The sequence below is a fragment of the Urocampus carinirostris genome, chromosome 12 (assembly GCF_059441175.1).
Source record: "Urocampus carinirostris isolate Australia breed hairy pipefish chromosome 12, RoL_Ucar_1.0, whole genome shotgun sequence".
In the NCBI taxonomy this organism is placed as follows: domain Eukaryota; kingdom Metazoa; phylum Chordata; class Actinopteri; order Syngnathiformes; family Syngnathidae; genus Urocampus; species Urocampus carinirostris.
This window is the reverse complement of record NC_142360.1, coordinates 24920080-24947883: the sequence shown is the minus strand read 5'-3', so window position 1 is coordinate 24947883 and position 27804 is coordinate 24920080. Positions and strand designations below refer to the sequence as shown.

General features: G+C 39.5%; 1 protein-coding gene across 3 annotated transcripts; it reads left to right on the top strand.

Moving 5' to 3' along the window:
* Positions 1-157: 157 nt before the first annotated feature.
* Positions 158-27804, top strand: mllt1a (MLLT1 super elongation complex subunit a). 3 transcript variants are annotated; one of them, XM_088350183.1, is made up of 12 exons: positions 158-282; positions 11546-11726; positions 14076-14140; positions 14675-14818; positions 14910-15035; positions 17585-18235; positions 19129-19219; positions 19373-19484; positions 19671-19770; positions 21400-21477; positions 22613-22684; positions 26589-27804. In XM_088350183.1, the coding sequence occupies exons 1-12, from the start codon at positions 271-273 to the stop codon at positions 26715-26717; spliced, it is 1761 nt and encodes a 586-aa protein (XP_088206309.1). In that variant the 5' UTR covers positions 158-270; the 3' UTR covers positions 26718-27804. The 3 variants fall into 3 exon arrangements, with proteins under 3 accessions (XP_088206309.1, XP_088206308.1, XP_088206307.1); XM_088350182.1 differs by having other exon boundaries at positions 14076-14158; positions 21400-21468; XM_088350181.1 differs by having other exon boundaries at positions 14076-14158.

The window sequence follows — 27804 nt, the reverse complement described above, 5'->3', positions numbered from 1 at the left end:
TATTTGTATTTGCAGGAATCCTCCGAGCCCGCCTCCCTACGGTGTTTCAATTGGCTGTTTTCAAGAGAGCCGGAAATCTAAGCTCTCCTATTGGTCAAACCAGCTTTCTGTTTGGATTACCCTTCCAGCGGACCGTCTGGACGGGGAGGGGAGAGCCTGTCTGCCTTCCGCTTCTCGGCCGGATTGACACACAATGAGGAGCCCAGGCAGGGGAGACGCTCCGCTAACGCCGCTGTAAATAAAAACAGCAACCGCTGAAGCCAGTGAAACATGGAGAATCAGGTAGGCTTCCTTCTGTCTCTGTTTTGGGGTCTTGAACATTTTTTACGCGGGGAGAATATCGGCGTCTTTCACGCTGGGAGGGCTGGAATGAATCCTCTGTTGTAGTCGCTTGAAGAGAGCAGCGAGGGGAGGGAAGGAGGGGGGAGAGAGGGCGGGTGAGGGAATGGGTGGAGGGGGGGGGATAGCTGCTTTGGTTGCCGTACAAGTCGTAGTTGTTTGCTTCTGGAGCTATGCTAGCTACCCTCTCATACAACGGCATTTGCCGCTAACTAGCTCCACACTGCCGTTCCCAATAGTGCCAAAGCCTCAAAGACGCACTCAAAGATACACACGCACTCAATTTCAGTTCCAATGTCTAATATAATTCATGCTCTTTGATTGGCCGGCTATGCTAGCTTGTTCACACAACCAGTGGAGTATCGGCCCTTGGCTAAAGGCTAAGACGCCGGGAAAGGGCTTGCTCTTCCTCCTTGGGTGGGGGGCCGATAGCTGTCATACTTTCCCCCCTTAGTACTAAAGAGGACTGTATTCTTCAGTAATATAGGTTCATATTTGGTTTGTATTTAACGCGGGTGCACTTTTCTTCAGTGTTGATGCCAATGAGTATGGTGGCGGGGGTTGGCAAATTCCCAACATGGAATATTTGAACCGCATTCTTGCCTTGATTGGCACCAGGGGCGATTTAGAATAGAATCGAGTATACCTTTATTGTGACAACGAGATTGGGCATGACACTCCAGTTTCACACATTCATAGTGAGGTAAAAAGGAACAGAGAAGATAAGGTTATAAGACAAGGAGGATAAGGTTATAGTTATAATTTACACAATATTTACAGAAGAAATGTTGGCATGTAGGATGTTACATACAGTTTGGTATCGTAATACAGTTTGGTATCGTAAGGGTTTGTGCAATTATACATTTGGTGGTCATCATAGTGCAAAAATAGTCAACATATGCATTCGGTGCAAAAAATAGTCATCACAGTGCAAATAGAAATGGTCAACATTGTGCAAGGTGAGCAGTAAACCTAGTGCAGTCAACATGTGCAAGAAACATAGACATGAGTACGATTTTACGTTCGTACGAGGTAGTGTTTTTGCAAGAGTTTTTCATTTTTTTGTGCTGTCTGTTTAGGATTTTAGGTTGGGGGTGCGGAGCTCCCAGAGTGTCTTATCTCTCTCCACTCCGCCCCCCACCCCCGACAACCTCGTACAAACCTCTTTTATTGATTAAAAATATTTATTCAGACCATGTGCGTAACAAGCTAGTTTTGGGGGTGCTCGGGCACCCACAAATTCAACCCAAGCTGCCCCAAAAATGATATTCATTTTTTCAAGTCATTTTTATTTGTATAGTCCTTAATCACAAAGAGGTACCTCTAAGGGCTGCACAGGTTATTGCAAACCAGACCATTATTACAGACTATTATTACACATGAGGCTCTTTAACTCCACCCAGCGGAGTAAAGGCCCACATTAAACCACACCCCCTACATTGCATATTACCGTATTTTTATTGGAATGTGTATTTTATGTATATTTAAATACTCTATACAACACGCTACAGTCACGTCACATTGGGTATTTGTATATTGTACTCCTTTTGCTTTATTATTGTATTGTTCTCAGCGCAGGGATACTGCTGGAAATGTGAATTTCCCTGCGGGGATGAATAAAGTATCCATCTATCTACACCATCCCCTGGTCTAAAACCTACATGAGGGCAAGGAAAAAGTCAAAAACCTCAATATGAGGAAAATGAAGAAATCTTGAGAAGGAACCGCACTTGTGGTAAGCCCCTTCCAGGATGACCAGGCTGCAATGGATGTTGCAATAACAAACATTACATAGATATTGTCAACAAAAAATATAGGTTATTCATATGCTATAGAGTAGAAGTGTGTTTTAAGCTTAGATTTAAACATTTCCACTGAGGTTGCAGATCGAATCTCAGGGGGAAGAGCATTCCACAGCACCGGGGCCCAGATGGAGAAGACTCTCGAACCTGCGGAAATCTTCTTGGCTCTTGGAATCACTAGTAGCTCTGCGCTTTCAGAACGAAGGCTGGACCATTTCAGGATTTTTAAAACTCTTTCTTAATAAAGGATAGAGTTGGCTTGAATATAATGGAATAACGCTAGCTATCCATCAATCCCTTATCTGCACCGCTTATCCTCAGTAGGGTTGCGGGGGTGCTGGAGCTCATCCCAGCTGTCTTCAGGCAGTAGGCAGGGGACACCCTGAACTAGTCGCCAGCCAGTCGCAGGGCACACAGAGACAGACATTCCGCTCGCTCATTCACACCTCGGGACAATTTGGACCAGCCAATTAACATGACATGCATGTTTTCGGAATGCAGAAGGAAACCAGAGTGCCCGGAGGAAACCCACGCAATCATGGGGAGAACATGCAAACTCCACCCAGGAGGTTCGATCTCATGACCTCAGAACTGTGCCGCACACGCGCTAGCCACTGCGCTGCCGTGCAGACAAAATGCTAGCTATAATATAAAAAAATGATACAAAGCAAAAATGTGAACAACGTAGTCTTATAAATACTCTACTGCCTTGAAATGGTTCAGTCCATTTAATTATTAGCACCGCTCCCCGCCCCCCACCTTTCGCCCAGGTAGTCACTCGGAGCATAGCAGCTGAGTCTGTGTAGGCTCCAGGGTATTACGATGAGATTGTGTTGTTATGGAAGCCCAAGAGTGCTATATTTCAATCAAAAAAAAGAACATTTAATTCGTAAAAATGGGCTTTACTTTAATGGGCTTTACCATTTTCCACCCTTCTTTCGCACTTGCCACACATTCGGACAAGTCCTTCCAGAACTCCTCTCTTTCCTCAGCGCTTCTTTCTGAACCAGGTCCATATGCACTTATAAACATCCATACTTCAACCTCACCCACATCAATCTGGAAGATATCTCTTTCCACTCCACCAGTTTTTCCTTTGCTTTCTCACTCACAAGCACAGCCACTCCTTCTCTAGCATGTCCACCCGTAACTCCAGACCTTCTACCATACATACCTCCAAGCTGTAATTCACCCTTTCCTTTCATCTTTGTTTCACTCAAGGCTAACACATCAACCTTCCTTTTAGTCATCGTCCTTCCTATCTCCTTTTTCTTCCACTCAGTCGCTTTACTTCCACATCCTCTCACATTTAATGACCCTATAACTAGGCTTTGCAAGACCTTACGGTCTCCCGCCCCCCTTTCTTTGCCTTGCTGTCTCTTAGGGAGTAGAGATAGATAGGAGAGGATCCCTAGTCCCCTCCCTCCCTCCACTTTAGTCGCCTCTTACGACACACAGCGGACCATGGTGGGAGAATTCTCTTACCTCTCACAAGGAGATGACCCCTCACCACAGGGACAAAAAATAATAAATAAATAAGTAAATAATAAAAATAAATAAAGATAAATAAAGTGAGGTTTAACTTACTTTTGGGACTTGCGCGTCAAGAGGTCTTCCTCCGTGGTAAAAAGTGGCCAAAAAACAGCGTTCTGACCATTTTCTCAAACACATCAAGCTTTCTTATTCCACTTTCGTTTAAACAAAAAAACTGCTCGCCTCTTCCTTAGACTTTACACCAACCATATTGAATGGATGAACGAGATATTAAACAATAAAATTGTCAAAGTTCTTAGCGCGCTAGAGATACAGTACACGTTGTTATGATAACACACAAAACATTAAGTAGAAGCCAGATTTCTTCTTTGGTGTGGATGCTGGGTGACCTCACACAGCGCCACGCGGCGGAAAGAAGCACCACAATACTGTCCTCTACTCGGGAAAAGGTTCACACAGTACAAAATGTAACTTACAGCAATGTCCGTATATTTTTCGACATCCCGAAAAAAAATCCTATGTACCGTTTTGCGTAAGGCGAATGCGTCCGTACATTTTTACTTCTAATGATACTTTGACTTCATCATGTGGACGTTGTGGAAAACTGCATTTAGTGTTTTGAGAAGTACGACTTTGTGGGCTATAAGAAGCATCTTTCTCTGCCTTTTGGGCCAGCCGCCAGAGTTAATGTCAGTCCAGAGGGTGTTCTTTACATGAAGCTTTTAAGAGAAATTTGAAATTGAAAAAGATTTGTGCAAGTAATGTAGGTTTGTCAAGCTGTATTCACGAATGTGTATAGCTCAGACCCAAACGTTATTGACTCTCAGACAGAAAAAGGGTGGGGTGACTGCTTAGCCAATCAGAAGACAGAACACAATGCACAGTGATAATTTGCGAAGTAGATAAACTGCAATATAGCATGGGGATTAGTGCATAGGGTGTCATCGAATTTCATTCCAAATATTCGAGATAGTCTCCAACATCTGAGCTTGTTTATAATCGGTCCATTCAAGCTAGCTGTACCGCTATTCTATCCAGCAGTGTCTTGATGGATAATGCAAACATCCTGATCAAAGTAACTGATATTTTTGGAGGAATTGGATTTTTGCATTGGCCATGCCCTTGCACAATAGTATTGCCCTTTACACATCGGTTAGCTGCTGTTCAAACCTCATATTGTTAGAATATGAGATAATGAAATTGTGAATGTATTTAATTGCTGTTAAAAGTGTCGATAAAAACTCATATTGTTGTGATATGATATAATGAAATTGTGTGTTTAACTGCTGTTAAAAATGTCGAAAAAATTGTTCAAACGTCATATTGTCAGATATAACAAAATTGTGAATATGCTTAATTGCTGTTAAGATTGTCGAGAAAAATTGTTCAAACCTCACATTGTTTATTTGCTGTTAATAGTGTCAATAAAATTGTTCAAAACAAAAAAAATGGATATCCTAGAGCAGGTCTAAAATAATGTTTATAATGCTAACCATAAATGTCCAAATTCAAATTGTGTCGTGCCCATTTCAAAAAGAAAAAAAAATACTGTACGCCCAATGACTACACAATATTTGTTTAACAGATTGCATTATTTAAATTTTTGTTATTGTTTTGTATTTAAAAAATATGTTTTCTGCATTATCTTTCCAGCGGTCCAAAACTTTAATATTTGAATCAAGAGGATGAAATTAAAAAATGTCTTTAAGAAATTTGATTAATAGATTTATCAAGAAAATTATTGACTAATTCATCGATTATGAAAATAATTCTTAGTTGCGGCTCGAATTGTATCAGAAATTTGCATCGGGAGACACTTTATTTTAACCATAATTTCAATTGGTTTCCACAGTACTTTGTTATTGAGGAATTGACCCTAAAGTCCTCCATTGAGAACATTACTGGAAACCTCACAGCTTTCAATTTTAGTTTCTTTTAATTTTTGTGCCTACCGTGCAGATATCCCCCTTTTTCAACCTGTTGTGCCTTTAAGAAACAACTTATTGATGTCACTGCTGTTCCTTTAGATCTGCGCATTGTTTTAGTCTTGCAGAAGTCAAACACAGTGTGTCTTGGGCTCTCCGCTTTAACCCATTTGTTGTTTGTAATTGACTCTTAAGTACTTATACTACATTTTTACTATGATAGTTCTATGAGAATTATTTTCTTCAAACAGAAATAATTTGGCCTAATAGGTTATAGTCATGTTGCAATCAACTATCTATCCGCCACTGAGGGATTCATTTTTTCAGGTTGTATGCTTTTTATTCCTGTGGATGGCGTGCAAATAGTTCAGGGTGTCCCCTGCCCACTGCCAGCAGGGCTAGAACCCAGCATGAAAAAAAGTTTTAAAAAGTAATGAATTAAACATGCATTCACCTGTAGGAACCCTGTAGAATAAACTCTTCCCTTTTCATCTTTCTTGGGGTTTGGGTTGTCGTCTGGGCTCTGCTTGAAGCAGGCCTTTTCTTTCACCATTTCCATGTTACACTAAGAAATTGAAAACAAAATAGAAAGACGAGCATGGTGTTAGTCTTCAGCATTTCCCAATGCCCCATTCCTCCTACCTAATGTGTTCTGGCCCGAACAGCTTTGCTAAAAGTAAGACAAAGGCTGATAGGTGTTATCTTATTTATAAATCCCGATTTATGTGTGTGTGTGTTAATGTGTTCGGACACACCCCTCCTTTCATTAAGAATAAATTAAAAAATAATTGTCTTTGTCACAGATTACAACATGGTGTACATGGTTTACCACAAGAATAGGCGTGTATAAAGAAAATAATCTCCCAAAGTATGTTCGTATGGCCAGTCAAAATATACAAGTTAGTGCTTGAAGAATGGCCCAAGTGCATAAGACAATAGTGCAATCACATTAGCAGCAACATTGTGCTAATGTAAGAATGAAAAAGTAAATGATTAATTTAAATTTTCTTATGTCCCTATGCACATTAGTAACCGAACGACGTTACGACACCATGACGAACGGTAGTAGCCCATTGTAAACAGTGAACAAGGGCAGTAAATAGTAGACAATAACAAAAAGCTCTACTATTCAACACAATTGGCAATGACTAGTCACGAATATTGTGCAACTGTCAGAAGAGATGGCCCACCTTGTCGGAAAGTATAAAAAGCACTATTTAGAGAAACTGAGGATAGTTACTAACCCATACCTTTTTCTTCCTGGGACATTCACACATCTGCACAAATTGTCAACTCTTCCTTACTTCAGTCCACACCATCTGTACCACTATGATGTAAATGGAGTATCTCCACACACCAGTGCTGATCCAAAGGCTTATAAAATTTTGGTTGCTTACCAGTCATTCTCAGCTGGTACGCATTACTGTGCTTTGTTTTGCCGACAAATGCTCAGTGTGAAATGTACCTTTCGCTCAAACGTTACTAAAATGACTTCATATTTAAATTTTTGGGTAATGTAATACAACAGTAAAGCACAGTGCATATAACTCACTTTTGACTATGTTGAAAATATTTATTTTGGCAAAATGACGTTTCTCTTCTGAGTGTTAGTCTCTCATTTTATCCTTTAATAATTTGGCAGTTCATTTTGGCATAAAAGGCTTCATGGTAGAACACATACATTTTCTTGACATGTGATATTTGGACAATTTCTGTTTTGAATCCCTGGCTAATTACAATAAAAGCGGCCAAATTACCTAGTTATTGTATCGATTTCTTATCAGTAGAGTATGGCATGTCTATTTCAGAGGTCTCCAACCTTTATCAAACTGAAAGCTTCTTTTTGTTACTTGTTATTACAAAGGGCACCCATTTTGATATGAATTTCTAAAATAGCAACTTGGCTAAATTGCTTGCTAAATAGCTGAAAAGGTAGCTTAAAAGTTAGCTAGAAAATTGATTAAAAAACTAAAAGGGAGCTAGCTAAATGTGTAAAAAGCCATCTAAATAGCCAGATAGAAAGCTAAAAACTAAGCTGGACAGCTAGCTCGAAAGTAGGCCAAATTTAGCTTGATGATTTAAAAAAAAAAAGGTCAAACGTGAGCTAGATAGCATGCAAAAAATGTAATAAGCTGGATAGATAGCTTTCTAATTAGCAGGAGAGGTAGGAAGATAATGTGCTTGAAAGCTTAGAAGGTAGCCAGATAGCTATTTTAAGAAACTGCCTTCCTTGTCTTGCTTATTTGCTTTTCAAAACCCCAAAATTGGAGTTTAGTTTGTTCTATTTTCTGTCAAATGAATCAATAAAAAGATGAATAAATAAGTGTCTTTAATCCAAAAATCAATATTCATTCGGCTCTCTTAATTAATTGCTTAAAAACAATTATTAATACAGTGGAACCTCGGTTCTCGACCATAATCCGTTCCAGAACCCTGTTCGAAAACCGATTTGGTCGATCACCGAAAATCGTTTTTCCCATTAAAAGTAATGTAAAATCGTTTTAATCCGTTCCAACACCCTGAAGTTTTACTGTGAACGTAAACATGAAGCTAACCCAGGCTAATCGTATGTTCGCGTTAGCGTAATCTTCCGTACGAAAGATTACGCTAACATGAACGTGTAAAAATAAAAAAAGGATTATGAATAGGATTTCTTACCTTTGTGGTGGACGGTGGGGAGAGAAAAATCATTAAAAGTTTTTCAACCTCTTCCAAAACTTGCGGCAGTTGCTTGCTTATAGCGCTGACTTCCTTAGCCGCATCACTCGATTTCACAGCCTCCTTATTCTTTACTATCGTACTGATAGTAGATTTAGCCATGCTGTATTCACTAGCAAGATCGAAAATTCATACACCTCTTTCATATTTAGCTATTATGTCTTTCTTAAAGGCAATAGTTGGACGAACAACAGCATCGCACCCTAGCATACCGGCGTTCGAATTTCAATTTTTTGACTGAACAGCGAAGCAAGAATTTCTCGAAATTTTTGGCCGAACACCGATTTGTCCGAACTGAGCGGCGTTCGAAAACCGAGGTTCCACTGTACTTTATTAAGGAGATTTCATAATTACCATTCCTTCCTGAATTCTTACAAAATGGATATCTGGATTAATTGCCAGGATGAAACCTTTTTTTATGTCGAAGTTCACAGCACAGCTGGTTGCCGCCTTCACCATTTCTATGAATTTTCTTTGTGCATAGTGGAAAACAAAATCACATGACTCGGTGGTAAAACCTAATGGAGTCTGCACTCTGCAGCATGACCTATGGAAAACTGGCAAAGAACATGGATGCTGATGTGAAGACAATTTAGATACAGCAATATAGATGTTGGAAGTTTTGCATAGGAGTTGTGTTGGTACCATAAGTGAACTGAACTATGTTGTTTACAATGTATTTCTTCAAATAATTTTGAGTTTGTTGCTGGGAAAAAAACAACTAATAGTTGAGGAAGAGTATTTTAGTTTTATATAGGTTTTATGTAAATGTGATGACAAAAAGCAAATGTGACGCTAACCTTAGACCTAACATAGGAATGTACAGTAAATTGAAGAAATGTAATTTTTTAGTTTTATGTAACGTGGTCACCTTATGAAATAACTTGCTTTCAGTAACAGTTCCTTTAAATGAAAAGGAAAAAACTGGAAGAAATAATTTATTTAAAAACAACGAAATACGAGGTGAAGTGAGGAGCAGCTGTATATTTGAAATTTGAGGGATGATGATCATCCTACTAATAGAAATGAAATAAACAAGTTGGGTAAGATGGGTACTTCAATTTATTTTGCTCGGACACGACCTGTATCCGATCTGACAGGAACAAATCAGATTTTTTTTTCACACCAGACCCACGCAACATGCATGTGTAGTCCTAAATCTGATACAGATCTGATCTTTGGTTATGCGACTTCTGTGTGGATGGCCAAGGAGCATTCATGCGACATGCACGTTATCGAAAGGCGGGAGGACGCTTAGAAATTGCCAACCACGGCAAACGAAAACATGGAGACCATTCAATGGAGGAAAAGTATTGCTCCTCTTTTGCACATGCAGGACTTTTGTGGCATTCACACTGGAGACGTAAATGTGAAATGTGAGCAATCTCACAAAAACATCATTTTTCACCCAAACAAATCAAAATTGAGCATTAAGCTCTCCAGTGGGAACTTACTGCAAGTTGGATACCCCTGCCCTAAATATTGACAGTTCAGTTTTCAGCACTGTTTCATTAGCCTGGCAGCTGAAGATAAGGTTTACGTTTAAATGTGTGGGTCAGAAAAGTTTATCATTTTAATTAATACTCAACCTGTCCTTTAGTCCAAACTCGAGTGTGATCACCGGCTGACGCTTGAACGGGCATACTACTTTGTTGGGTATTGCTTATAAGAGATCAGCTGTTTTCCTTGTCACGAGACAGACGTATGCTAGCTCTGTGGGACTGACGACAGGATGATTGGTCATGGTTTTCACTAATTTTCTGCTTTTCTCCCTTCTTTAACCTGGAGAGGGGGCAATATAACTGTAAGAGAACATGTGTTACTCTATGTACGCATTACATGACATATCTGTGACCTTCTGTTTTGCAATGTGATCACAGGACTGAGGGTTGATCTCCAACACTTAACCACACACACTTAATCCCATCTCATGGGCCACTCAACTGCATGAACCAAGTGCTTAGTTCTTCTTTATTGAGCCAATTGGATCCTTGGACTAAAATCCTAGAGTGTATCAATAGTTACTAGAACAATATACTCCATACTTTGAACACCACTCCCAAACACACTACTATTAGCACAGGACACACCACCATTGTTCTTGACCGAGACAGATATGCCAGCAATGTGCTTTCTCTTTTGGTCAAATCTCTGGATATATACAGGTTAACGATTACCTACTCTTAACTGGCAGGGCAGGAAAAGAATCAGTGGGACTATAAACAAACATGCTTAGAAATGCTGCTTTATTTGATTTTATCTATTTCTAAATGTATGACACACACAGTGCCTTGCGAAAGTATTTCCCTCCCCATCTCTCCTCCCAAGAGCTTTTTGCCATATTTCCATTTTTCAGGTTCATATTTCAATATTTCGAAGAATCATTGTGTGAGACACAAATCAACAAAAGAAACTAAATGTATTCAACATTTTTATTGTGCTAACAAATACAAAACTGAAAAGTAAGAGTTGCAAAAATGTCCTCCGGGTTAACGCTCATGATCATAGGTTGCTTCTTTGATTAGTTTTCTCTCATTTTGGGCTGAAAGTTTAGAGGGACGGCCAGGTCTTGTTAGGTTTGAAGTGGGTCTATGTTCCCTCCACTTTGATGTTGCTTGCACAGTGCCCCAGGAGCTGTGTAAATGTTACAAAATCTTCTTTTATCCCATTCCTGCTTTGAACATTTCCAAAACCTTATCCCAGACTAACCTGCCTGGTGTGTTCTTCTTCAGTGTCTCCTTTCACAGACTTCTGAACCCATCAAGGAGGAGGTGCATTTAAACTGAGATTTAATGACACACAGGTTCACCCTGTTTTTTCATTGTTAGTCATTAAGTTTGACATTGGATCATAAGTCATCTGGGAGCTTATGTCTGTTGGATGAGCTGAGAGAACAGGGGGCCAATGTGATTGCAACACTTACTTTTCCCATTTTCCATTTTAAATAAAATATAAAAGGTTGAAATTATTTGGTATCACTTCACACTTGTGTCTTAGAAAACATTTTCATTTTTTTTAACCTCAAGTTTGAAGCCTGAAATGTAGCAGTATGACAAAAAGTTGTTGGGGGACAGTACTTAACCCACTGTATAATGTTTATAGTTATGACATATTTTAAAATTATTTACCCTAGATGTATGTTGATTATTAGATATATGAAAATTCATTCACGACACATTCATTTATTTATTTAATGATGTATTAATGTATTCAACTATAGCATTTTCTGTTCTCCTAAAATGGCTACTTTTGGTCTCCTCTTTCTAGTGCACAGTGCAAGTGAAACTGGAATTGGGCCACCGAGCTCAGCTGAGGAAGAAGGTAACATCCGAGGGCTTCACACATGACTGGATGGTTTTTGTCCGTGGGCCGGAGAACGGCGACATACAGCACTTTGTTGATAAGGTTGTCTTCCGCCTGCACGAGAGCTTCCCTAAACCCAAGAGAGGTATGAAAGCCATAGCAGAGCATTCATGCACTGCTAATGCACATTTCACACCCATATGATGCATATTAGCTGATGGTGTAAAGCGAATTATCTGAATACGAAAACAATCTCTAGCACGAGAACGAAAGAGTTCAGTGACAAAATGAAGATGGAACATAAACTTAATCTGGGTAGGAATGTGCAATCTCGTTATATTAGATTTGCAACGGCTTAAGATGGTGATGTAATTTTTTTAAGATCATTAGATTGTCTTTTGGGCCTATTATGTCCTGTTGCATCATTCCCTGGCAGGAAGTTAAAGCTACATGAAGTTAATCACTAGCTGGTTGAACGGATAGCATCGCTTTGATGGCTAGCTTTGCTTTTGAACGAGCATCAAATTAGCAGTTAACTGCTTGACCATTTAATTTATCAACAGTCTGACAGACTGTCAGCCGGCCGGCAGTCTGTTAATAAAGACGTGATTTCTCAATGTCACCGGTCACTGAAATATGTCATGCCACATATCATTGGAAAGCGTAAACTCTTGGGATTTAAGTAGTATTGACCGTTTTAAAACATACTCATGACTGAAACCTCACAATCAATCTGAAACGATATACCCGAAAACTATAAAGCCAGAATAGCTCACCAATAATGTCCCCCGGTAGTCAACTCATGATACGATTTTCTATAAACATAGACTAGTTGCATCCAGGACCGTTCATTGAATCCAACCGTGTAAAATCTTTAGTTCAAAACACACGACAAATATTTTTGAAAAATCTGCTTAAAAGCATTTCTGCATTGTTAGATGTTCCATGTTGGAATCCGTCAATTTCGCCACAAAATTACCGTTTACAAATAAACAGACTTGTAAAATGATTTCCAATATGGCTGTTAGCCTCTGAACTTTTGATTTACACCACTCCGATTACTCAATGTTAACTACACTTGCAGCGATTATTTCAGTTTGAAACTTACATTTTAATGGAGCCCGAAATCTTCCATTATCTCCAAACAATTCAAGATCAGCATTCAATTTACTTTGGGTACGTCTTGGATTGAGATTTTAGGCAAATTTCAAAGGAACGTTGGGGGTTATTGCTGTATAATTTAGAATCTAGTGTGAGGTTCACAGAATATTCACAACTTTAGCAGGGGTTAGGAACATATGACTTACAAACCAGGTGTGGCTCTTTTCCCTGAGTACATCTGGCTCTGTGATAAAAATGTATTTCTTATGCATTTTAATTCAATATTGTGTTTCTAACAATAGTGGCAGGAACTTTGTAGCCCTCTTCTACCATTAAGGCTGGTAAGAAGAAATGTATTGGATCTTTTCTTGTCTCTTAGCCAATATGTTCCATCAGAATACACATGTCAATGTGTCGTCTGCATTCTACCATTTCCTGGATATCTTTTCAAGCGTATAGTAATAAGTAATAAGCACAGGTAATTAAAAATGATAAAGGATCAATGGTGCACATGAGAAATTTAAAGACAGATGTAGTTTGTAGTAGATTTTGAAGATTCTCATCTATGAAACGGAATGGAGGATAAACAATGACCACTTGATTTCCAAGGTTAGAATTGTCACCAGGTCACAAAACTGACAAAGAGGTCCATACTACAATGCGGTTTTGTTGTCCTCAAAGAGACTTGTAGTGAATGGAGAGAAACAGAAACAACGGCAGGAGAAACTAGCTCCTCATCAACAACTCTTATACTAATGTTAGCTTCATGGACGTGGTCACTTGCTGTTAATGCTAGTGTCTCTGTGTTCATCCCGGATTTGTAGTCATGCAAATTTTTATTTTTAATGGGTTTTGAACTAGCAGGTCGTGGCTTTGCAGTATATTTTGCAAATATTTAACTTTTTTTTTTTTAGATAAGTATCTTTTCCTGAGTGTGTTTCTATGGTTTGTTATCATTATGATTTTTTTCAAGACATTCTAATAATGAACTTTAGTAGGACCTATTATAACTTTTGTGAAACTACAAAGTGGAATAGGTCTGCAACATGGAGATGTCTCGATGCTCTTGAAATGCAAAAAAGCTGCATTGTTCAATGTTTTTTAAGGTTATTCTATAACCAGACTTTGAATAGTTTCACGGATATCTGAGTGGAATAGTCAATTATTAATGTTATTAAAAATTTCAATGCTTTTAGGAATCGTTAATATAAATTGAGTTAAGTGTACTTTTTTTATACTTGAACTCTTTTGATAAAATCAAATACTACTCTACTGTCTTACGCTTAAGTTAGGGAACACTGATTTACATTTATGCCGCTATTTATTGGTGTAATTTATTAATTTTTCAATCCCTCAAAAATTGAATTAAGATGATTTTTGAATGTATCTGCAGTATGCAAGGAGCCACCTTACAAAGTGGAGGAGTCGGGATATGCAGGCTTCCTCATGCTGATCGAGGTATACTTCAAGAACAAGGTGAGGGGAAAAAAGGTTCTTTTTTTTATATTTAAAGCTTGGCCTTTTTAGACAAAATTCCTAAATGAGCAACTTTGTCCTTAAAAATACTCAAATGCATGCTTCTGTTTTCTTGTTGATGAGCTGGTAATATAAATATAAAGTACTTCCACTGGTTTTAAGATGGTGCCTTCAGTTGTAAACAACACACTCATTCACTTTGTTATGTCTGAGAAATGAGTCGGGCGTTGAATGAAAACTAATCTGGTAAATGTTGCCAACCATTAGAACCATTTAAAACAATGCTAGTACAAAACCAGAACAAGCTTTCCTACTGTGACTTGAGGATTTTCTTTGTGATTTGAATAATAAGTAGCCAAAGTAATTCAGAGATGCTGATAAAAAGGCATTCTCAAAATACTGTCCAGTTTGATTGTGTTGAACCAAAAGCATCACAACTAGAGTTGTCTGGATGGTATTTGTGTCTTACTAACCGGCAAAATAAAATAATGACATTTTCTTTCAAATGTTCTTTAGGAAGAGCCAAAAAAGGTGTGTTTCAACTACGACCTATTCCTAAATTTAGAGGGCAACCCCCCTGTTAATCACCTCCGCTGTGAAAAGCTCACCTTCAACAACCCCACCAAAGATTTCAGGAAAAAGCTTATCAAAGCTGGAGGGGTGAGTCTGTTAAATGTGCTTAAGAGTGTATATTTTATGTTATTATGCTGTGGTTGAAACAAATATACAACTGTCATGCCTACAATTGTAGGTCTCTGTGGTTCCGGAGGTGGCCGAAGCAGTCTCCAGGCCCAGTCCAGACTACCCCATCCTCCCAACCATCCCCCTCTCAGCCTTCTCAGATCCGAAGAAAACAAAGACTTCTCATGCGTCAAAGGTTGGTTGTGATACCAACAAACTTCTTTTCATTTTCAAAGGTCTTGGTTCTGCTCTGCATTCTCCATCTTTTAGAATTTTTATTTTCCTGTAATTGTTAAGCATATTTTTTTAATTTGTGCCAGAGATTTAACTTTGGTGCTGTATTTGACTTACAAGAACTAACAACCATAATTGGAAGTTTAGTCTTACTTAGCATGGATGCAGAATTAACCCACCAGTTTTTGAGTAGAAATTTGGGGCATTCTTTGCATCGTTCAGTTTTGCCTCTCTAATATTTATGATAAAAATATAATATACCATCTCAAGTGCAATTGTTTTTTATTTTATTTATTTTTTTACTCGAGACCAGACAGTAGAAAGTTTAGGAAGTCTAGAAAAATTTTATGTGAGGAATATGACTTTTGGTAAAAAGTATTGGGTCTTTTTTGCATTTGTGACTTTAAAAAAAAGATTTGACGTTATTAGATCACCGAACATTCTTTAGATCATCTATTTTATTTGTTGAAGCCCATTATATCCTGTTGAATTCCTATCCGTGATTTATTCATTCATTTCTTTTTATGTGGGTTCTATTGGGCTGTTTTGTAATGTTAGAACTGAATATATCTTTGACAGCAGCTCTGCGTGACCCCAAAACAGTGCACATGCACACAATCCACTTCCACGCTCATTCATTAATTTCTACAAAAAAATAACAGAGAGGACACAAAAGGATTATCACCCTTTTTTCTAGTTTCGGTAGAGTGATTGCGTGTCCAATCTTTGTAGATGTCAATTGCTCTTTTATGCGCACTTGGGGGAGTAAACTTTCAGTAAACAAGATCTACAAGTCCATATATGGGAGTTCAGTTTTTCTGATTCTGTGTTTCTTGTAGCATCATATCCAATCATCCCCCCTTTTTGTTCCATTTTATTTATGTCTTCATAGATTCTTTGCCTTTACTGTGTACTTTCCATTACCAGAAGATCCATGTAGTTGTCAGATAACCAGAAGAGGTGAAAGACAGATGTAGCAGTGTGATATTCCAAGAGCTCAATCCCCACTGATATGGCTTTTTTCGGGGGGGCGGGCTGAGTGTAAGGTGCTGCAGTGATTAGTCTGGCATGCATGAGATCCTTCACAAGGTTTGCGAATCCCTGTTTCTTCACAAGAGTCTGAGTGCCCCTGATAACTGTGTCCTTATTCGAAAACCAAAAGAGATCAGAGTAAGATTAACAAAGGCAGAGTGATACCCACAGACACCTGCCTTTCTCAACTCTAATCATGCTAGGGATACTAATAAATTCTGGTAGAGGCACTATTTCACTGTGATAGTTTTACATAGTTTTATTAACAATTTACTCTGATACTAATTCAGATCATTAGACCGTGGATGCATTAAAAACAGAGTTGTTGTGAAAAGACTGCATTAAATTCATCACATATTTTTATACAAATTAAATGTACATAAACAGTACAAGTTCAGTTTTTAACTTACCAATTATTTGCTATTCAAAAAGGAGATTAAGCATTTCAAATGTTAATCCACTTATTGCACATGCTTTTGAAGCTTGTTCATCCTCTTATTGTGAAGTTTGGAAGAAATTGAACTAATGTTTATACTGTACTATTAATTTATTTTTGTATTCAGAACAAAGCCATGTTCTTAAAGGGATTACAAAGGACCCTTTTTTCAAAGACTGTACACTAAATGCATTTTCTCACTTTTTGTATGTTTTAGAATTTTGGAATCCCTTTAAGTCTTCCATGGTATCATAGAGGTATCATTGATTAGACCAAATCAGTGTGTAATAAAGCTTTTAAAGATTTTAAAGTGTAATGTAGTCAAGGCAAATAGACAGAACCAACTGGGAAGCCTCTAAATTGCAACATTGAAGTAGAAGTACTAGAGTAGGCATGTCAAACATTATGATCCAGCCTGCCTTCAATTTTATTGTCACAAAAAGAAGCGGGTCTCTGGGTCATTTCTATAAAATAAAAGTGAATACAAATCAAATGCTCTCCCTGGCCCACGAGGGGGCAGTTTTGAGTTTGTATAGCGTGATAGATTCAGGTCTAAAACTGCATCCCCTCAACTTTAAAATAAACTAACATGTTCAATGCCAAAATGTGAACATCTTTTTTCCCCATTGTTTCTGAATAAAGGTGTTTTGTTTACATTGTCATCCTTGTCGGTAGGTTACTAATGTAGGCTGCCTGATGAAGCATAACACTCAAAACGAAGCTAATAATTCGGAGTTGACATTATTTTTCTGATCTGGCCCGCCTGAGAACAGAAAGTCCAGATCCGGCCCCAGAGTTTGACATTCATGTACTAGAGGTTTTTCAAATGTAGAACTCCCGTCCCACCAATTGAGTGAGGTCGCAAAATGAAAGTCTCAACTCTTAACAAGTTGTAATTTAATCAGGTGTGTGTAGACTTCATGTCCAATGAGATCACTTTGCCTTCTATAACCTAAGATCTTTGTTCATCTACAGCTCTTGTGGAATATTTAAGGAGTTGTAATGGATAAAAGCAATGTTTTTGATCTTTTTTCTGCCTTCAGGAAGCCAGCAAAGAAGGAAGTGGCGGCGGCAGCAAAGGACCCAAGCCACACAAGATGACCAAGGAGCACCGGGAAAGACCCCGGAAAGACTCTGAAAGCAAAGCCTCGTCAAAAGGGGACAACGACAGAGACGGAGGCAGTAAAAGTGGACGAGAATCTTCCTCATCCTCTTCTTTAAAAAAGCCATCGGACATCAAGGTTAAAGATGACGTCAAAGTCCTGCCCAAGGCGGCCTTCAAGGAGCCCAAACTCACCTTGAAGGAGTCAAAAATGGAGGGCATGTCTCCAAAAGGAGGGGGGGCTGGGAGTGGAGGAGGCAGCGGCGTTGGAGGAGGAGTAGGAGGGGCTCCTGCCGAATCCAAAGCCCCAAGCAAAAGACCTTCGACGGTAGAGTCTCCCAAACCCAGCGCTAAGAAGCAGAAAAAAGGCAGCTCTGAGGGGCCCAAGGGCCCGTCCGGGGCGCCTTTTACAGGTTCCCCTCGCGTGTCGTCATCTTCTGCAGCCAGCCAGCCCTACGCGGACAAGAAGCACTCCAAGGAAAAGGGTCGCTGGGCCAAAGGCAAAAACGACACGCAGGATTTGAAAGAACCTAAAAAGATCCCCGAGTCGGAAGAGTCCAATTCAGAGGATGAAGCGTCTTCAAAATCTGAGGTAGGATGTGCCTTAATGGACCTATGTCTTTTGAGTGTACTTATTAAAGTAAAACATGGGGGGATTGTCATAGATAGGAGTTTAAATGTTTACCGTATATACACGACATTTAGGCACAAAAGGCTTCAAATTGTGCTGTGCGGCACTGTAGATGAGTGGTTGGCATGTCCGCAGCACAGTTCTGAAGTCATGGGGGCAAATCCAGCTACCAGCCTTCATGTCCGGAGTTTGCATATTCTCCCCATGCTTGTGTGGGTTTCCCCCGGGCACTCTGGTTTCCTCCCACATTCCAAAAACATGCATTTCAGGTTAATTGGCGAGTCCAACTTGTCCCAAGGTGTTAATGAGCGAGTGAGTTGTCGGTCTCTGTGTGCCCTGCACCTGGCTGGCAACCAGTTCACGGTGTTCTGCCCACTTCCCGAAGATAGCTTTGCCTAATGTTTTGACATGCCTGCTCTAGTACTTCTACTTTAATGTTGCTCCAGCATCCCCACTACCCTGATAAGGATAAGCGGTGCAGATAATGGATGGATGTGTGGCGCGGCCTATAGTGCGGTGCGCCCAGTGTGTAATGTAAAGCGGCGGATGTAGCTGAGGACACCGTCGGGCTGTGCGGGAAGTGTGGGCATCACAGCTAAAGAGGGAAGTGTGGGCGCATATATAAGGCTAGTGTAACAGGAGAGGGGGTGTCACACTTCCTTTGACTGTGTCACCCAAGACCTCGTTTGTAACACGCAACAGAACTTTGAAATTACTGTTTTTATTCGAGTATATTTTGCACAATTGTTTTTCAACTAGAAAATAACTCAAATCAGTCAAATACTTACTTTTAGTTGTATCAGAGCCGACTCCATCCTGTCCATTAAAATGACCAACCATCTCTCTTTCCTCAGCAATCAGCTCCTTCAAGCCCTTCAAACTCCAGTTCCAGTTCGGACACCAGCTCAGACTCAGACTTTGAGCCCGGACAGAAACCAGGACAAGGTATAGTATCTAAAAGTCGACTCTGAGGAAACACCAATGTCCTTGAGAGGTCTTTGTACACCTAATACTGTATGTCTTTAAAATGCAAAATAATGTACTACGGGGCATTTTAGGATCATAGATAAAATCTGAAGTGATCTTTGTTTTGTCCAGGTCCCCTCCGATCCATGGTGGAGGAGATCCAGTCGGAGGAGTCAGACGAAGACGACAGCAGCTCGGAGGAGGGCACCCCTGTTAAGACCAACCCCCCCAATCGCGACTCTCGGTCAGTCTTTTCACAGGAACCATTTCACTCCCGCTTTTGAAACACAATCCTAGATAGCATTGACCCTTTTAAATGCCAATTAATGTGGCATTTTAAGACATGTGACTCTTTTACAGACTCAAAGTGAGCATTTTATGTGTGTATGCGCTTGCCCGACCTCTTGAACTTGTCCTTCTCCCTTGTCAGATTGAGCCTAGACAGCGAGAGTGACAGCAGTGACAACTCGCACCGCCCCAGTCGAGACCCTGCCCCACCCCCACAGAAGCACAGCTCCTCCAATAATAAAGTGAGGTCTTGTTTTGTGCCCTTTCCCTGGCATTTTTGACTACATTACAATAATTATATTCTGAATGACAAGCTTGAAACTAGAAATGCCACCATGCGCACCCTTCAATGTTATTGTGATGCGCCTATTGTACGGGCCTGAGCTTCAAAGTTGACGTGGGGACTCATTGTTTTGTATTTATTTCTTTTATTCCCCCCCCTTTCTTTTTTATTTTTCATTTTTTTAATAAACATACAAAACTCACTGAATTTTATAAACTCCTCACAACTGGAAACAATTAATTCTGATGCCGAGTAGGGCTGCCTCTAACAAAAAAAAAACTTAGTCCTAGACTATTTAAACGATTAATTGAATATTTGAATAATTATTACATTTATCACCCCTTATGCGTCGTGTCCAAGAGGACAGGTGCATGCTACATCTAAACAGGGAACTATAAAATGTGTACGAGTGCAAGGATAACATATCAATGATGGACATTTATTATAGGCCATGCAAAAAATGAAGGAAGCGTTTCCCAGTGTTGAATTGTAATTGGGGGAACTTCCTTCAACTGAAAATATAAGCTATATATTTTAGCCAACACCTATATAGGGAAGGATTTGTTTCAAGAATACACCAGTTTTGATCAAATCCACAAATGTATTTGCGATTTACCTAAAAACCATATGTTTCTTGATAGATGTACGGTCACACGCTATTTTCAAAATCTCAAGTGTAAATCACAGATATATTTGTGGCTCTGCAAAATAAATTATTCACACCAGATTTCTTCTTTTAATGCGACTGGAGAAATTGGGGAAATTACTTTTAAAGTCCCTAAGGTGCTTGAGTCGGGCCATAAAAATGTGTACGAACCCTGTATTTTATACAATAACAATGCTCTGAAAAAGTGTTTGCCTATTTCCTGATTTCTATCACTTGCTAAGATTTCAGATCATCTAACCAACAAAATACAAAATGCAGTTTTGAAATATTGATTCCATTTATTAAAGCAAAAAAAAAAAAATCTATTTGAAAAGCAATTGCGCCCTGAACCTAATAGCTAGTTGGGCAACCTTTGGCAGCGATGAGAGAAATGACCTTTTCGCATAGATTTTTTTGTGCCTTGATAAATGGAATCAACATTTCAAAACTGCATTTTGTATTTCCTTTAGTTTTCTCTGTGTGATTTTATATTTGGTTTAGTGACTTTTGTGAGTAAAAAATATGCAAAAAGAAAAAAAACAGAAATCCGGAAGAGGGAAAAACATTTTCACGGCACTGTAAATCTTCTATAATATACTTAAACCAAATTACAAAACCTTTTTACAGGCTTTTTACATGTGTTTATTAAATAAAAGTACTGTATAAACGTTTAATTTTATTTGAGTTGTTTTTTGTTTGCTCATTATCTAAATTGTCCCTCAATTGTTTGTTAAAGTGTTGCCTAAATTTTGTTTGTTTTGGAAATCTATTGAATATATATTTCATGTAAAAACATCTCAAATTTGTTGTAAGCGTTCTTTGAGAAAACGCAATGTATTTTAGATGATTTTTCACATGACAGCGGTATGCTAAAGTAAACAGAATTTAAGATCTGAATATTTTTGTCCTAAGTTAATTTACTGTGTCTTTGTGTGAGCGCAGGTATCTGGAAGAAAAAGTCCAGACTCGTCGTTCCGTTCTGAGAAGGTGTTGAAGAAGGGATACGACAAGGTAGGAAGGGTAAATACCTCCACTTTTATGTTTCACCTCACTCACCTAACCTGTGTTCACTAGTTTACTTTAAGTATATTGCGATGTTGTGCTAACTACCACTTAAACCATGTGGCAAAATACAATTGTGAAGTACAGTGTTCCCTCTCTTATCGCAGTTAATGGGGACCAGAAGCCCCCGTAAAACATACCATACCGCAAAGTAGCAACGCCCTTCATAAAAGCCTCGAAAAGTTAAACTTACCTCGAGATGATGTTCTTACCGACTGAGAGTATATGACTTCAAAAAAATAACAACTGAAGAACTACTATTTAAAACAACACAAAGATACTGTTCAATGAACAGTGTTTATTGGCATTATACAAGAGTACAAAGAAGCGATTTAGAAAGCGGTTAGCTAGCTTCATGCTAGCATCGAGTATCCTCGTGTTGACCCAGGTCCCTTTAATGATTAAAGCACAACTGTCCTGAATGTAGCAGTTTCCCAGGAGTAGTCGATCCAGGTCACCCATTTCATTGGTAAAGGATCTGGCATTGATGAGAGGCAGGGTGGCTTTAAGAGACTTGTTGGCCTAGCTGTAGCAGTACACCGGACCTGCAGCCTCGCCATTGCCTTCCCTGCTGACACCGCCTGAGTCGCTATTAATCCATGGAGCCAACCGCTGGTTATCACCATTTCTTTGTGCTCTTCTGACTTTCCTCCAAGTCCGATTTAAAAGATGGATTTATTTTTACTGTAACGAGCCACTAAAAGCTAGCTGCTGCCATGCTTCCCAGTAGTTTTGGGTGAACACATTGACTTGTGCACTCGCCCCGCTGTTTGACTGACGGCATACACCAGCCTATCACAGTCGCACACACAGTCACGCCCGCCCAAGACACACACAAACAACATGCCCCCAGCATTTGCTTTGTGCTGTCTTCTACAAAACACAATGCTCGCTATGTTGCTATCAATGACAATAAAGATAATTCAATTCAAAATCGGCAACGCAGTGGACCATGCTGTTTCTATAGGTTTTGCTATGGTTTCCTTGTCGATTCAAAACAATGGTAACCTAGTCATTTTTGAATGGAGTTCTTTCTCACTTGAACATTATGTGCTGCAGTTCTTTAACACTTCTTTCCTCCCAACTGCTGCAGGCCTACACAGAAGAGTTAGTGGACCTCCATCGCAGACTTATGGCTTTAAGAGAGCGAAATGTCCTGCAACAGGTGTGTTGCTGTGCTCTAATTAATGATATATACTGTACATATGTTATTATTATTATTAAAAAGATAATGGATCCAAATGGATTGATATTATCACACAAACCGATCATTATGGGCAATGCAAAAATTTAAGGTCGCGTTTGTCAGTGGTGAATTGTAATGGGAAGAACTTCCTGCTACCGTTAATGTAAGATACATAGAGTCATACCTCTACTTACGAATTGATTTCGTTCCCGGAGTAGATTTGTAACCTGAAACATTTGTAAGTGGAGGTGCCTTTTCAATGTAAATTCGCTAAACCGTTCCAAGAAATGCAAAAGTATGATTTTTTTTTTTTCTTTCAATAAATTACAATACCAAACAAACTTAAAACGAGATGCGCACAATGTTAAAAAAAATCAAAGGGAAATAATTTAAAAATCTCTTACTTTTTAACTATTTACTGGTCCTCAGCAGTATTTTTTTGCGTCCTGTTTCTTGTCTGCTTTTGCAGGCTTTTGACAATCCCTCGGAAATGCGCGTGGCATAATGACCAATAGGCCGACCAGTCAAAACCTTTTCTGGGTGATGAAGTTCCACGTTCCAGTTCCCTTAATCCACAGAATTAACAACCCTTTCATCTCATCGTTCGCAGGCGATATTTTTGAAATGACCAAAAGACCTTTGAAAGGAGCCATACATTTTAGCGCTTCCTTGTGTTTAATAATCGTGTCGATGGATTACGGCCATATTTTTTGGCGACATCACAAATACGCATCCTCTTTTCATCCCAATTATTTCCTGTTTTGTTGCAAGTCCAGAAAAACTATTTTCCGTTTCTTTACCAGCTCAGTAGCTTAGATGGTAGTGTGCCCGCTTTGAGACTGGGAGGTCGCTGGTTCGGGCCTCAGCCGAGTCATACCTAATTGGTAAAATGGCGGCGCCCTCTGTTGGCTGCGGCTGCATCGGCTCGCTACAACGGGTCAGGTGTATCGACATTTCGTTCTGTGTACATTGTTACAAAGAATGACAATACAAAGGAAATTATTATTATTATTTTCTCCTTGCTGCTCACTATTCCGAATGTCGTTCTTGGGGTCCATCGTTAATGTTCCGTATCGCTAGCATAAAGTAGAGTGCAGTACTGTTGACAGAGCGGGAATGGGACCGGAAGTGGACATAAAGAAAAAGCGGTAGACACAAGAGCATGCCTGCGCTCCTGCATACAAATAGGGTTGCCAGGTACAGCACTGCGGAGCGCCGAAAAACAGTGCGCACAGTTCTGGTCTGTTTATTCGTATCCTGAAAAAAAATGTGCACGCAGCCGCTAATGCCTTCGCAATAAACTTAGATTGTTTGGAGCTCACAATCTTGCTTTAGTCAGTCATGAACTAACACCTTCATGCCGGCAATCAGACTTAATAGTTTTCTGTATCAGTCTGTCAAAGAAACATTGTGTTTTACATATCGAACCCTAGTGGTGTAAAAACCCTTAATTCGTTTTAAGAGGAAAAAGATCAAACATGATATAAAAAAAAATAGCGGGTGGTGCTGAAATGGCAATTTTGTTTATCTTGCTTTTAGTATTTCCCATAGAATTTCGTGAAACCACTGGTATGTGGACAGTCTCGGGCAGGGTTCGGAAACCTATGGCTCACGAGCCATTCATAGCTCTTTTCATGGGTGCCTACATGAAAACACACACACACTATATATATATATATATATATATATATATATATATATATATATATATATATATATATATATACCCTATTTTCCGCACTATAGGGCGCACCCCCAAAAAATACTTTTTGGTCCTATATCTTCCATACATAAGGCGCACCGGATTATAAGGCACTACATTGGGAACGTCGACAAAACAGTCAGATAGTTCAGTCAAAATTATTACCCCCTTAACATTCCGAAATCTTGCAAAGAAGCAAATACGTGTCGTAGACACGTGCGGATGCGGTGTCCGTACGATGTCACTCAAATGCATCGTTCCAAATATCATTCGGAAGGTTAAAGTCTTGGGATTCAAGAAATGCCAACCATTCCTTAGTTTCTATTTTCTTTTTCGCTCGCGACTTTACTGTGCATATGACAATAAACACTTGGAATTGAGTTTAATTTAAAAAAAGACCCATCACAGAAACATCGAGATCACTCTGAAACAAGATACTGGGAAAATATATAGCCGGAGTAGCTCACCGAAGTCGTTGCGTTCAATAATAATGTGCAACCATGGTCCTCTTATATCCGTGAGTGTAGTAAATCCAGGAGAGTAAAAAATTTACAAATACAGAATGGTAAAACATGTTTTCTCTATGCCGTAGACAACCAAACTTGCTATTCACATTCATCTTTTTCGGCCAATTGCAGGCTTTGTTTTGCCCCTTTAGCCTATGCGAGCCTGTAAATGATAAAAAGGATCCGCCCCCTTTACCTCCGAATAACTTTAGCCAATAGTGATCGATTCAAATGATGATTGACACATTGGCTGGGAAATGAAACGCCGGCATATGTATCCCAGCATGCACCGCGGACCACATCGCCTACGAGGAAAAATCTTGTCGGCGGCTGCTTGCTTTTGTTGCGAGACCTTGCGACTTAATATTGATCCATATATAAGGCGCACTTTATTATAAGGCGCATGGTCAGCTTTTGAAAAAAATAAAGGCTTTTAGGTGCGCCTTATAGTGCGGAAAATACGGTAATATAACTCGCGCATACTTAGTGTATTGTTACATGCGGATCGTATTGACGAGTAAACGGACCAAATCACCACTATAAGTTCTAAATTTGGTCAAATGGAATACTCATAATGGTGATTTGGTAAATTACAGTATTAAATAGCAGTACCGCTGCTTTTCTGATTGCTGCTATGACAGGATGCCAGTTCCTCTTCAATGGGTTACAGGAGGTTATTGCATACCTGTCAACCTCAGCAATGATTGCATTTCCCATTAAGCGATAATAAACCTTACAAACAAAAACGCCGCACATATTTATTTAAAGCAAGACAGACTATGTAGAACAAAAAAAAATTCTCCGTTATTTTTTTTCTTGTGCAAAAATTGTTATACAGCGTACACAATTTGAAATAATCCCCCCCCCAAAAATCGAGGGGAAATATGGGGGGAAAGTAACAGTTATGTTGCTGTAACGTGCAACTCATTAGTGATTGGAAATAGGGCTCTTTTTTGAGAATAAAAAATGTATTATATTTCTATACTACCTCTTGTCTACGGTTATACTAGCTTTTATTTTTTAATCCTTCAGTGAACCTTTTTTACTAGTTTAATCTTTTTTTATACTAAGCAACTACTTTTAATTATTTACAATACAACCTTAACCAATGTAAGTTGAAACAACACAAAAACCCAGAAAAACGCAAAATCATTAATTAAAACTTGTACAACAAAAAGGTAAATATCATCAGTCATTTCTGACTAGCATTTAGGAGCACTCATGTAATTGCAATGAGTCCAAATTAGGTTTATTTTCCTGCTTAGCGTTTCTTTCCTCTCGATCAGTTCCTGTGCACAATATGCTGCTCCCCCGACAACCCACACCCCGCCCCCTCTGCTCAGCAAACAAAAACACGCATAATAACCGTTCAACCAATTAACCCAAAAAAGGTGTAAGCGAGCACATCATGAGTTTGAGATCATTCATGTACTCTGATATCCTAAAGAATTTTTTATTTACTTTGCATTTATATAATATATATTTAAAATATATATTTAAGAATATTTTTACCATTTTTAATTATAAGTTAATGACACCCTAGTGGGACCAATTAGACCCTGGCGGCCCGCCAGAGACTTTATTTGGTATGGAAAACACTGCACGTGAAGGATCTACTTTGACAGCAGCATGTATATGATTCATATTGAAAATGGTGCTATTGTTTACGTGGCAGATCGTCAACCTGATCGAGGAGACGGGCCACTTCAACGTGACCAACACGACCTTCGACTTCGACCTCTTCTCACTGGACGAGTCCACCGTCCGCAAACTACAGAGCTACCTTGAGGCCACGGCCACGTGACCGGCATTCCAGCCGGAGGTCGCCGCGTCTCCCCCAGGAGCCCACCCGCTACCGGGACCCACCCAATCGCTGAAGGGCGAGCGACCGCAACAAAGAAGCACAGGCCCAGACGCCGCACCTTGAAAAAACAGACTGGAGAAGAAGAGGGAGGCATGAATGGGACGCCGAGGGCTCGGACGGGACGCCGAGGGCAGGAACGGATTTTCCATCCGGGGGGTTTCCCTTCTCGTCCCACTTGAAATTCACACTCCTCAGCGGCTAGGTCAAACCACATCCCGCCGCCCCTCCCCCCTCATTCTGCCTTCCTGACTTCTTTGTTTTAACGCACAAGAAGTGTGTGCGTGACTCACAGGTTTGTACGCCGTCTGAACGCGCATGTTGTCGACTTGGCCCGTTTCGCACTGAAATCTGAACTGTGACCTCTCGCCAATAGCCCCTTTCCAAATGGGTCTCCCCCAGGTCAGCCTGCACCAAAGGGCTCCTTTATTGCCTACTGGTGAGTTTTGTTTTGAAAACAAACAAGTAGCCATACTCCCGCAATCCAAAAATAAGGAAAAGTTGCGTTCCCAACCTTCTTTTTAGTTCTTTTTCTAAGGGGAGGATGGGGGCTAACATTTTATTTTTCTACAAATGCATTTGTGTTTCTTGTAGCACCTATGCTGTTAGGCAGAGGAAAGAAGTCCTACTGGACTAGTTCTAGGTTTGATGAAAAGGTAAAAGTGATGGATGGAACACCAGTCCAAATTATTTTGATCAAAAGCCCGCAATTAAATGAACAATGGACAACACAATAGACAACTTTAACATAAATTTTCAGTAAAAGAACACTATTATTTGGTTCAAGGCAGGGGTTGGGACCTTTCTGTTTCAAAGAGCCATAAAGCAAAGTATTTTGATATTTGAGAGGGCCACACCATATATGAGACAAAAATCTACAAAACCGGCAAACCAGCTCCCCAGACAAAAGCTAATAATTCAGCACATTTTATTTCACTGTGTGATATTTGATGAGTTGATAGAATTTATGAAATTATAATTATGCCAGAGCCTGTGTCCCATATCCACAAATATACCACTATAAACTTGT

Bases quoted from the DNA above. Each gene is read 5' to 3' on its own strand.
- mllt1a (XM_088350181.1), top strand. The intron at 11,727-14,075 runs GTATGAAAGCCA...ATGTATCTGCAG, and splicing joins CTTCCCTAAACCCAAGAGAG to TATGCAAGGAGCCACCTTAC. The intron at 15,036-17,584 runs GTTGGTTGTGAT...TTCTGCCTTCAG, and splicing joins AGACTTCTCATGCGTCAAAG to GAAGCCAGCAAAGAAGGAAG.